Genomic DNA, 13,191 nt, shown 5'->3' on the forward strand with positions numbered 1-13,191 from the left:
CTTTGTTATTCTCCTCTTTGCTACTGTAGATATGAAAATCCAAATGTGTTGATTCTGTTGTTGCTAGCTATATTCATTAAAACATTTAAATAAATACATATACAGTACCAGTCAAAAGTTTGGAGACACCTACTCATTCAAAGGCTTTTCTTTTTTTTTTCATTTTCTACACTGTAGAATAAAATTGAAGACATCAAAACTATGAAATAACACATGGAATCATGTAGTAACCAAAAAAGTGTTAAACAAATCAAAATCTATTTTAGATTTTTGATTCTTCAAAGTAGCCAACCTTTACATTGATGACTGCATTGCACACTCTTTGCATTCTCTCAACCAGCTTCACCTGGAATGCTTTTCCAACAGTCTTGAAGGAGTTGCCACATATGCTGAGCACTTGTTGGCTGCTTTTCCTTCACTCTGCAGTCCAGCTCATCCCAAACCATCTCAATTGGGTTGAGGTCGGGTGATTGTGGAGGCCAGGTCATCAGTACTCCATCACTCTCAGTGGTCAAATAGCCATTACACAGTCTGGAGGTGTGTTTTGGGTCATTGTCCTGTTGAAAAATGATGATAGTCCCACTAAGCGCACACCAGATGGGATAGCGTATCGCTGCCTAATGCTGTGGAAGCCATACTGGTTAAGTGCGCCTTGAATTCTAAATAAATGACTGACAGTGTCACCAGCAAAGCACCTCCACACCATCAAAACTCCTCCTCCATGCTTCACGGTGGGAACCATACATGTGGAGATCATCTGTTCAATTACTCCGCATCTCCCAAAGACACGGTGGTTGGAACCAAAAATCTCAAATTTGGACTCATCAGACCAAAGGACTGAGTTCCATCAGCCTAATGTCCATTTCTCGTATTTCTTGGCCCAAGCACGTCTCTTCTTCTTATGGTGTCCTGTAGTAGTGGTTTCTTTGCAGCAATTCGATCATGAAGGCCTGATTCACACAGTCTCCTCTGAACAGTTGATGTTGAGATGCATCCGTTACTTGAACTCTGTGAAGCATTTATTTGGCCTGCAATCTGAGGTGAGGTGAACTCTAATGAACTTATCCTCTGCAGCAGAGGTAACTGTAGGTCTTCCTTTCCTGTGGCAGTCCTCATGAGAGCCAGTTGTATCATAGCGCTTGACTGCACTTGAAGAAACATTCAAAGTTCTTGAAATTTCTCAGATTGACTGACCTTCATGTCTTAAAGTAATGATGGATTGTCATTTCCCTTTGCTTATTTGAGCTGTTCTTGCCATAATACGGACTTGGTCTTTTATCAAATAGGGCTATCTTATGTTTACCAACCCTACCTTGTCACAACACAACTCATTGGCTCAAACGCATTAAGAAATATATAAATTCCACAAATCTACTTTTAACAAGGCACACCTGTTAAATGAAATGCATTCCAGGTGACTACCTCGTGAACTGGTTGAGAAAATGCCAAGAGTGTGCAAAGCTGTCATCAAGGCAAAGGGTGGCTACTTTGAAGAATCTCAGATATAAAGTATATTTTTATTTTACACTTTTTTGGTTACAACATTGTGTTATTTAGTAAAAATTTTAAAAAGTTAAAATAAAGAAAAACCCTGGAATAAGTAGGTGTGTCCAAACTTTTAACTGGTACTGTATATATATAAATTGCGGACCCCCTGCAATATCTAAGCGGACCCCCGGTTTTATACCCCTGCCATATCTTATTTGTGTATTTCTTTAACAAATAATCTGCAACGACTTCTACCGAACTCGATGGCCCTCCTTGTTCAGGCAACGCTCGGCGGTCGACGGCGACGGTCTTCTAGCCATAGCCGATCAATTTTTCATTTTCCATTTGTCTTGTCTTGTTTTCCCACACACCTGGTTCTCATTTCCCTCATTATGTGTTGTGTATTGAACCCTCTGTTTCCCTCATGTCTTTGTGTGCTATTGTTTATTCTGTTTCATGTATTGCGCACGTTAGTCTGTTGCGCTGGGTTATGTTAACCCATATTGTTATTTCGTGTTCACTTTGCCGTGTGTTTTTGGTTCGCCAAAGTAAAAGGCTACACCACATCTGCTCTCCTGCACCTGACTCCTTTACAACTATTTACGCATACCTGACATAATCAAATTGTTTTGGTGGAGATTTGCGGATAAACGGTGCATACTTTGCTTCAGCGTGAAATGATTTCTCTGAACTTTTTTACGTTAAATGTTCAGTTTGGACAACTGCTATTGTATAGCTTTATAATTCCACAAGCGAAGAGTACAAGCTCCAAACACCCAGTACTTTCGATCAGTAGGAAAGACAAGATAGAGACAAAATAGACAGAGTGGAAAAGAATGAGAGAGAGCCAGGGAGTTTGTCCCCTGGGTTTGGCTTGCTGGGTTGCCTTGGAGCTGAGCTGTTCTCACTGTTCTCCTCTGAGGCCCATTGACATACAGAGAGAGTGAGAGTGAGAGAGAGTGAGAGAGAGGGAGACCACTCAGGGCTCCTAATGAGCTGTGCTCTTTTATGGCCAAGGGTTAATAGAACACCTCAGGGGGCCTCCTAGTCTCCACTACCCAACTCTTACTTTCCCTCTCACAGCCCCAGCCCTGGGTCGAGCACCAGACGCAGCCCCATCCACTGCCACACCTACCCACACCTTAAGGGGGACCTCCAAGACTTAATACCTGGGACGAGTCCAGGTCTAATGTCATCGCTTTCTCCTTCTCCTCACCCTCCTCCACTTTACGCCCACACCTTTCTCACCTACCACTCTCTCATCTCTCAATATCTGGGGGAGCGATGCCAATAGAACACTAACTGACCATGGTGTTGGAAGGAAAATTGAGTAAGAAGGAGGCTAATGATTAACAACGCATAGGAACGCTTGTGTGTGTGTTTTTCTCTAATTCCAAGCCCCTGGGCTCTTTTAATGTGCCAAACAGTGTTTATTTAGCAGCAATGAATGAGCGTTAACTCAGGAGGGAGGTCTGGTATTGCTCTGACATGTGTTCCCACATCCAAATTATCACCTCGTTAAATAGGACCCAATTCACTAGTGGCACAGAAGGAGGGTCAGTACACAAGGGCCTATAGGAGAGAGAAAGAGAGAGGGGGAAAACATCACTATCTCAGAAGACCATAGCTTCTTTTATTCTTCTTTCTGGATTATTTCTTCTTCTCCCAACTCTTTTCATCATTGCCTTCCTTGTCTTGCTTTGACTCCAGCTCTGGGGGGATACATACATTATTTCTCAAAAGGGAGAACAAAAATGGCATCAACAGACAGACACACAAGTGTCTCCTCTCCTCCGCCAGAGTGAATGAATGAGCGTATACAATAGTCAGAGTTTTTCAAACTTAATTTTGTCTGTGTGTGTGTGTGTGTGTGTGTGTGTGTGTGTGTGTGTGTGTGTGTGTGTGTGTGTGTGTGTGTGTGTGTGTGTGTGTGTGTGTGTGTGTGTGCGTGCGTGCGTGCGTGCGTGCGTGCGTGCGTGCGTGTGTGTGTGTGTGACACTGAGTTCCTGTATCCATAGTTCTAGCAGTAGGTTCCTGCTGCGGCGGCCATCTTCCCCCCACTTTTGTGGGTAGTGCTGAATGGGCCACTCACATGGGCCACTAGGCCACCACAGTGCAGCGCTAGCTAGCTGCCACTCCCCTTTCCACAGGTCACCCCTTTCACAATTAGCTGGTGGTAATTTGGGGATGAATGCTCAAAGCTGCCTTTCTCCAGCATCCAGCCCCCACCTCCACCTCATCCACCCCCAGTCTCTCCCTATTCTCCCCTCCATTCGGTAGGGCCATGCCAGCTTAGGCAGCGGGGAGCGAGGGCCTCTTCTACCCTTCCGTGCTGACCACTCGTGGTCACTGAGGCCTGCAGGGAGACCCGCCCAGGATCGGGCGAACAGAGCACGACATGTGACACTATTCTTATTTGCCAATAGGCGGAGCGCACAGCTGAAGAATGGAGAAAGGAGGTTCATAAAAGAGGTTGTTTTGGGGTGGTGGGGGGGAAGAACGGGGGGGTGGGCAGCCAGGGCTGAGGGTTGAAGCCTGACCATAAAGAAAATAATCCGCTCTCATTTGGGAACGCTGGGGAAGCTTACCCAACACAGAGGAATGGTTTCGAGCGACTTATTTTTATGTTTGCGGCTCCCGCTCTTTGAGGAGGGGATGTCAACCTGCTGTCAGCGGTACGGTTGGCTGGTCGGCCATGTTGGCCCCTGAAGAGGGGAGCTGTGGAGGTAGGGAAGGCCAGGGCAAGGATACAGGAAGCCATCACAGCGTCAAAGTATCAGATCGCCACAGAGTCAACATTCCTCTCTAGCTATAACTACGACATAATAGCATCCATCTCCAGTTGGGAGGTTTCACAGAAGATTTCAGATATTGTCTGTCAATGACTTTATCAGACAAAACTCTTATAGTGAATATATTTCCTATCTCACAGTTGGACAGTTGAAAAGTCGGGTTCCTTAATTCAGCATGTTGGTTTATACATCGACATAACAAATAATGTATTCCTGTGTTGACAGGGGATGCTCTCAGCAGGTTAGTCTCTAAATCAACATAACTAACTGTATTTCCCTGTGTGGACCTGTAGCCATGTAGGGTCCAGTAGCCCTGTAGGGTCCAGTATCCCTGTAGGGTCCAGTAGCCCTGTAGGGTCCAGAAGCGTTTTCCTGCTCTGCAGATGGTCAGCACACAGACCCTGTCAGTCAGCACACAGCCACACTAAACCCCAGTCAAAGGCCCTTAACCCATCTAACCCTTCCACACGCTTTACCTCCAATCAGGCCTGACTAATCAATAGACACCACTCCCTAAGGACCCAGGGACAAGGCTCTGTGTCATGTGTGTGTGTATGGTGTCCATCTCTGTGTGTGTTGAGCATTCTTTTGACTTGAGAAGAAGAGTATACTGCTGAATATAAAAGCCCTACTGTAAGTCATTACAGGAGAAGACTTTGTGAAACTGGTTGACTCCTTCATTCTCCATTTAGTCTCTATTTTTTGGACAGCATACATTCAATTGACATTTTGTTGTTGATGATGTTAGTTTGAACTTTGCCAGTGTGGCACTACAACCAGGTGGCCTTTCTGAAATTCTCCCTGCCAGTGAGAGGAAGGAGGGAGAGGTCAGTGGAGAGCAGATGTGTAGGGTCACGTCACCTATATGGAAACAGGGGTGCTCCTGGGGTGAGGAGTTAAAAAGAAGAGGCATCCAACCAGAACTGTCGTTGACACGGACAGAAGCCCCTGTCTGGTCTCTGGGAGCAGGGGGGGGGGGGGGGGGGGCAGGCCCATAGATAACAACTTTACACTGACTGACTTCCTTTCGCAACCATCTCCAGTTTGATAGCGCAACAGGATTTTTTTTACCCCCTCTGAAACTCCCCTTTTGAACAATGCTCCACTTGTCCCTTTGTTGTGGTGGAGCTTCTAAGCAGGCCCTAGCTAGCTAACCGACACTAGCTGCCATTAAGTGCGTTTTTTTCTTTGGTTCTTTATCACAGGGTGGAGGGATACAAAGGTTCACCGGCCCACAAAGACACCCCACTCAGGGATGGCGCCATTTCAGTCCAACTACTCCTTTAACAGAAGACTGAAGCATAACCTTTGATCAACCACTGCAAACAAAACAGCAGCCAGATTAACTTGGCATGGCTGAGAAAGCCCATCCACATTGGTGATCTTTTGCGGTCTCAAGGATCAACTATTTCTGCTTATATATCACATTAAACATCCCTAATTCCCTAATGTGCAATAACAAAAGTGACATTTTACAAGCACCCTACCTAGCCAAAAGTATGTGGACACCTAGTCAAACAGCTAATTCCAAAACCATGGGCATTAATATGGTACCCACTTTGCTGCAATGACAGCCTCCCCTCTTCTGGGAAGGCTTTCCACTAGTTGGAACATTGGTGCAGGGACTTGCTTCCATTCAGCCACAAGAGCCTTAGTGAGGTCGTGTACTGATGTTAGACGATTGGGCCTGGCTCGCAGTCGGCATTCCAATTCATCCCAAAGGTGTTCAATGATGTTGAGGTCAAGGCTCTGTTCAAGCCAGTCAAGTTATCCCACACTGATCTCGACAAACCATTTCTGTATGGACATCGTTTTGTGCACGGCGGCATTGTAATACTGAAACAGGAAAGGTCCTTCCCCAAACTGTTGCCACAAAGATGGAAGCACATAATCATGTAGAATGTCATGCTGTGGCATTAAGATTTCCCTTCACTGGAACTAAGGGGCCTAGTCCAAACCATGAAAAACAGCCCCACACCATTATTCCTCCACCAAACTTTACAGTTGGCACTATGCATTGGGGCAGGTAGCATTCTCCTGGCTTCCGCCAAACCCAGATTTGTCCATCGGACTGTCAGATGGTGAAGCGTGATTCACCACTCCAGAGAATGCATTTCCACTGCTCCAGAGTCCAATGGCGGCGAGCTTTACACCACTCCATCTGACGCTTAGCATTGCGTATGACGATCTTAGGCTTGTGTGTGGCTGCTTTCATGAAGCTCCCGACTGACTGTTCTTGCGCTGACATTGCTTCCAGAGGCAGTTTGGAACTCTGTAGTAAGTGTTGCAACCAAGGACAGATGATTTTCACACCCCACATGCTTCAGCACTCTGTTCCCATTTTGTGAGTTTGTATACCCCACCCCTTTGTGACTGAGCCGTTGTTGCTCCTAGTCACTTCCACATCACAATAACAGCACCGACAGTTGACCGGGGCAGCTCGAGCAGGGCAGAAATTTGACGAACTGACTTGATGGAAAGGTGGCATCCTATGAAGGTGCCACATTGAAAGTCACTGAGCTCGTCATTGCAGGCCATTCTACAACCAGTGTTTGTCTATGGAGATTGCATGGGCGTGTGCTCAAATGTATACACCTGTCAGCAATGGGTGTGGCTGAAATAGCCGAATCCACTAATTTGAAGGGGCGTTCACATACTTTTGACCATGTAGTGTATCATAAGCACAATCATTAACCAAATATAGTACATGTCAACAAAGGAGTGTTGAACTTTCCCTAAGCACTTCAGTTTAAGGCAAGGCTCCCCATTTCTTCATGACAAAATGTTTGCCAGAAACTCAAGAGAAAATCTTGTTCAAACAAAGCTCAACAATTATCTTTCTCATAGGGAGATTCTGGGGAGAATGGTGATTATGTAGTGAACAAGCACAGATCGATCATTCCTCAGTTATTCACACAAGAGTGACAGACTCCAAATAGAGAGTGTGAAAGTTAGGAGCCTTGCGACCAGAAAGTGTTCAGAACTACTCCTTAAACCATAAAAAGACTCTTAGGGAGGAGCAGTGAACGAGCACAGTACATTACTGCGTGGATCTGACAGGCAGCTGAGATGAAAGCCCATCACCCAAAAGCAAACCACAGAACCATAAATGACATATCAGAGCCCCATCATGACCAATACATCTATATGGAATATGAACACAGAAAGGGAGGTAACACCACCGCAAATTGTCAGAATGACAGAGATTTAAAATCAACTCGACAAAAAGGCTGTTGTAAATAACTAAATATGTAAAAACGTTGACATGACGGAGGCAACAGGGAGTTCAGTGCAGTAAAATGGCAAGAAATAGACTGAAAAAGTGTGAAGAATTCATTGAGTAGCTAATGAAAACAGTCCAACTGAAAGGACCGGCCAACTCATCGGCATTCCGATCACACTGTAGCAGGTGCTAACAGTACCTTTGGAACTAATAAGTCAGAAGCATAGAATTAGGAATGAAGGATATCTATGGGTAGAACAACAATGAGTGATCCATGTTCTATTCCAGAAAGTATAACACCGATACTTTCAACTGACAGGGAATACAGTATCTTTGTTCTCAATTGAACTGGTTGGTCCACACAGCACAGACTGCCCTGACCTGCTCTCTCTCTCTCTCTCTCTCTCTCTCTCTCTCTCTCTCTCTCTCTCTCTCTCTCTCTCTCTCTCTCTCTCTCTCTCTCTCTCTCTCTCTCTCTCTCTCTCTCTCTCTCTCTCTCTCTCTCTCTCTCTCTCTCTCTCTCTCTCTCTCTCTCTCTCACACACACACTCCTTAGGGGCTGTTCATGCATGACCTCACAGTGGAAATGTGTACCTCCTGATACAAAGCGCCCCCCTTGCACAAGCCTTGTGTTTTGTCTTTGACACCAAATAAAAACTGTCAAAGTACATCAGAGAATCACAATAATCCTGTTATCACTGCTCTATTCTCTTTTACTTCTGCAGCGGCCTCTCCTTCCCTGCATTTAGTTGGTGATATTCCAAGGATAAGTTTGTGTGACCATTGGCCACGGAGACAACGATGGTGCAAACTCGCCAGAGAAGAAGAGTGGAGAAGAGTACTGTGTCAATAAACATTGTGGCGTCAGAAGATTGCTTTACACTATTGCAAAAGACTTCGTAAATGGCCCACACATAACGCAACAATAAACTACCATTTAACGGAAAACTCCACCCAAAAACAATTTTTTGGTATGTGTTTCATGAGTCCATTGTTGATATATGTCAGCAAATCAAGTTTTCGAGATCTATAACTTTCAAAATACATCTGGTGTGATCTCTCTTCTATGGAAAGTGCAGTATGTGACACTAATGGGGAAGTTGGGAGCAGTAATCATGAAGTATGATTTCATTGATTTAGTTGATCTTCTCCTTGAAGACAAACAAGAAAGCTTATCAAAACGCTCCATGAGCAGCATGCAGGGAGAACTACATTCAGAACTACAGTCAGCCGGTTCGCTCTGACACACACTCTCCTTTACTTCAGTAGGGGTTGGGTCAGTTTTATTGACCCTGCTTATCTTACTGTTAAAGCATCCACACGTGTGTGAGTTTCACATCATAAAGTTATATAAGAGCAGGACAGACAGAGGGAAAGCATCAAAACAACTCTTCACTTTGTTTGCGTGGTGTTTGTGTCTCGGGCAAAAACACCAGTGCCCAGATATAACATTTGAGCGTGGCATGGTGTGTTTGACACACAACATGTGTGACTGCATGAGAGGGGAAGTCAGTACAGCTTACTAAAAACATGAGATGCTTTCTGACAAACTGGGTTAGATGGAAAAGCTCAGCTGAACAGTGTGTGTGTGTGTGTGTGTGTGTGTGTGTGTGTGTGTGTGTGTGTGTGTGTGTGTGTGTGTGTGTGTGTGTGTGTGTGTGTGTGTGTGTGTGTGTGTGTGTGTGTGTGTGTGTGTGTGTGTGTGTGTGTGTGTGTGTGTGTGTGTGTGTGTGTGTGTGTGTGTGTGTGTGTGTGTGTGTTGGCCAATATATTAAACATACATTTGTCCACAGATCAAACTACACGGTGTTCCAATATTGTTACTCTTGTCCCATCAAGTGATAAGCCAAAAGAGAGGCTTGGCTGGAGGGTATGATTTCTTGAGCAGATTTGAGGGATAACCGGAGGCCTGAGAAAAGCTTGGAGAATACTAAATTAAGAACCAGCCTCATTCTAGGTACAGATACGGGTTTATGGGCCACACAGCCAGAACCTCAGATAAAACGCTGGGTCATGTGTGTTTATTCTATCCGTTCCTCACACGGTGCCCGCCAGCAGGCAACCTTCGCGGCGTGTTTTCTCTGTAAACAGCGGCCAGAGAGAGGGTTGAATCATCGGCCCAAAGGAATTCACCGCAGCTATTTTCCTCATTTCCATTATCATTAACTGCTCAATGTTCCGTTTTGCTCGTGTTTGTTCTTTCTAAAAGTATGCAATGATGAAGAGGAAATTGGGTTCATGGGAAATATAAATAAAATTAGCTAGAATTAGCGCTTACCATTTGGATAACTTATTTCAAAGTGTGCAAAGTTTAATAAATAATTGTAGGCTATCAAAGCCAATTCAAAAGCTCAAGTTGGATCTCTGAATAATAAATTCGACATAAAGACAGTGTCTTTATTTGAATCAAATCCATATAGCCGGACACCCACTCCATACACACAGGTTTCTCATTCCGCTTTTCTTTCATTTCACTGCTCTACTTTAGTTGGGGGCCCTCAACTGCCTCGCATATTTAACAGCCCGGCTCTTTACACACAGCACCAAATCCGATTATTCAGAGGGGCATGCAATTGTTTTTATCAACTTGTCAGATGAGCTATTAGTTCTGCTCGCCGTCCAGGGAAAAGAGATGGAGAAACTCTCCTTAAACTAAAGCAATGTCCCCGGGGTTTAAGCAAGGAGAAAACCAACCACTATGCATGGTCCCTGATTTTCCTGCGAAGACCTTCAACAGCTACGCTATTTTCGGCATTTTACTGCGATGTTAAACTGAAATTAAAAACGCACATAGGCTGGCTGCATTTAATGCACTGACTTCATTCTTTTAAAGTTTTCATTTGACTAATTCATTCAGGTAAACGGATTAGGCTACATAATGTTCCACTCATATTAATTCGATATGAGTTGCCATTGCTCAGTCGTCGTTGCTGAATATGATACTGAATATGACATCTAAAATTAGGCCCTACTATTTTTCTAGGCTAAGTTAAGAGAATTCAACGTGTGGTAGAGCACGTTGTTTATAACGTTTAATTATGTATGACTAATATAGGAGGAGGTTTGTCATGTATTTCCAAATATTGATCAAGGAATAGCTCATATACTGTCGGTGGGATTTTGTTTGATTTACTATTGAATTAATTCTGGGGTACGTTTTTCTTTCATTATCCTACAGTAGCCTACTTAGCCTAGTGTATTAGTCCTCCTCCCACTCATTATCCGTTCAAAATGTAAATGACTGGTATAAAGGTTAGTTGGTAGTATACCCTCTTAAGAAACGTTTTTACTGTTGTTCTCCGAGTAGCCCAGCGCTATTGTGTTGTAGATTACTGTTACTTTCGTGTGCATTTATTATGTATACATTTTGAAGGAGAGTGCTAGGACAAATCCGCTTAGCTTAGAATGTATTTAAGATTAACATCATTTTTTCCAACTCAAATAGGCCTAACTATAATAGTAAGTATGTTGCATATTTATTTACATTTGAAAGTTGGAAATATACAAAAAAAATGTAACTGATCATTAAAGTAATCAAGCACATCTTATTTCTAATATATTAGGGCCTATATGGCATCCAATAGTAGGCTAATAATAATTAATCGATATCGAATTCACAACTTGCACATTACCTGATCTTTTCAGACTGTAGTATAATAGACATATTGGTAATTTATATTCAGTTTATAATCAACTAATTATTTAATTAATTCTTTATGAAAAGTAACCCGTTAACTTGCAGTATTGCACTGTGTCCAATAGAGACCACTGTACGACGTGGAAACGGCTCAGCCCAGGCGATACTAAGACAGTGCATGTTCATTCAGGCATATTCTAGCCTACTACCGGATCATAAACTGAAGAAATAAAAATACAAACGTATGCATTTGTTATCTCTTAATGCTATTCAATGACCCCCACAGTTTTACGCATGTTTGAATGCTCGATTATATGTCCACGTTGACGCCAAAACTGCTTGGAGTTTGGAAAGGCACCATACCAATATACATAAATAAAAATCTATTAGAATAATAGTCTGTACTGTAGATTATAGATATCATATTTTATATTGACCTTACCGTAAATATGGCCACTGACGTTATCTCTAAACATTTATGCAGAATAAACGTATGTTGCAAATAGCGAATAGGATATGATCTGGGCATATTATTATGCATTATGGAACTAACTAAAATGACTTTCTGAACATATTTCGTTTTATTTGATAAATGATTCATACAAATCGTATTATAAAAACGTGGAGATATAATTATCCTGAATTTTACTATCGAATAATTTTACATACACTACGTTGTTTAATTATATACTGGTTATAGCTTTATGATATATTAGATGATACAACTTTTCCTGGGATTTCAATATGATCAACTATGCTAGTCTAAGTGCATTTTAGACTGGTATAATGCAAAGAAACCCTCCCCGTTTGCAATCCAATATAATGTTTGAGGAAGATATAGGCAACGAAACGAAACGAAAGGGCTGCTATGGACAACTATTGGAACGTCAGCGTCTAGTAACTGGATGAATAGCTTTGACTGTCATACATATTCTCTCACCGTTTCTTGTATAGCGCTGGTTCAACTGTGGGAATCGTTGATGTATGTATGATAACCTATCATCTTTAATGCACATTGAATGTGAGAGCATATAATGTAGATGAATTTACCTGTACCACTCCAGTCCATTCTCGTAGTTGCGGTCGAAGAAGTGCGGTTCGGCTCCCACAGCTCGGATGTCTGGATGCACGCGGAGGAACTCGAGCAGCGCGCGCGTCCCTCCTTTCTTTACGCCGATGATGATCGCCTGGGGAAGCTTCTTGCTCCCTGATCCGTTGGAGAAACTTGACATCGCACCGGGCTCAGGAGCTCTCTGCCCCTCGCCCCTAATCTCGTCCCAGTCCTCCGCTCCTCTGTACGCGTCTATATCGTTATTGAGCAAGTCTCTGGAGGAGGTCCGGACAGAGGGTTCGTCGTAATCGGATTCTATATCCACCCAGGGTTGGGGTCTAGGGAGCAGTCTGGACATGAGGTCCACTCTGCCGTTATTCTCTATCCTTTTACCGACCACAGACCCTGTCTCCTTTCCCCGGTAATTGTCCACGACCAAACTTGGCATGGTGGCACAGTAGCCCACGCAGGAGTAGAGCATATATACCCAGAGTAAAAACATGATGCCGAGCAGAAAGAGTTTATTTTTCACCGGGCTGAATGAGAACGCATACAGATTGTGACAAACCAGGCTATATTCCATAAACTCTGAGAGTGCATACCATATTCCAGCGACACATATTGCCAAAACCACTCACTCCCGATGGCACATCAAGTAGCCTCGCAAAATGCACATGCCATTCATTTAAAGCGGAAAAATGTATAAAGCAAGCAAATAAACTAAAGCGGATGTATCCACTGGTGCAAAGTCATTGCATGCTATAATCGTCATTCACCATAACCACAGTAAAAGGATTCGGAAAATGATACGAACGACTGGTGCACTTCAGTGGTGCTACTCCACACCCTAGCCGTCTCTCTTCACACGCATCGCGGTTGCCAAACCTTCGAACAACTGCTAGTTTTGAGCCTTCTCTCGAGGACTAGACCTTTTACAGCACGAGGGGGCGTACCGATACATCTGATTGACAATCACCATGGCCAATTGACTCACGCACGC

At 43.6% G+C, this 13,191-nt stretch overlaps 1 protein-coding gene across 1 annotated transcript in view; it reads right to left on the reverse strand.

Moving 5' to 3' along the window:
• The window catches only part of hs3st3b1b (heparan sulfate (glucosamine) 3-O-sulfotransferase 3B1b), a 26,121-nt gene extending 13,043 nt beyond the window's left edge, over positions 1–13,078 (reverse strand). Inside the window, exon 1 of the mRNA XM_046355285.1 lies at positions 12,191–13,078. Within this exon, the coding sequence (XP_046211241.1) occupies positions 12,191–12,774 (584 nt within the window). The 5' untranslated portion in view covers positions 12,775–13,078. The remainder of the gene's footprint in view (positions 1–12,190) is intronic.
• Positions 13,079–13,191: the final 113 nt, after the last annotated feature.

The sequence above is a fragment of the Oncorhynchus gorbuscha genome, linkage group LG07 (genome assembly GCF_021184085.1).
Source record: "Oncorhynchus gorbuscha isolate QuinsamMale2020 ecotype Even-year linkage group LG07, OgorEven_v1.0, whole genome shotgun sequence".
In the NCBI taxonomy this organism is placed as follows: Eukaryota; Metazoa; Chordata; class Actinopteri; order Salmoniformes; family Salmonidae; genus Oncorhynchus; species Oncorhynchus gorbuscha.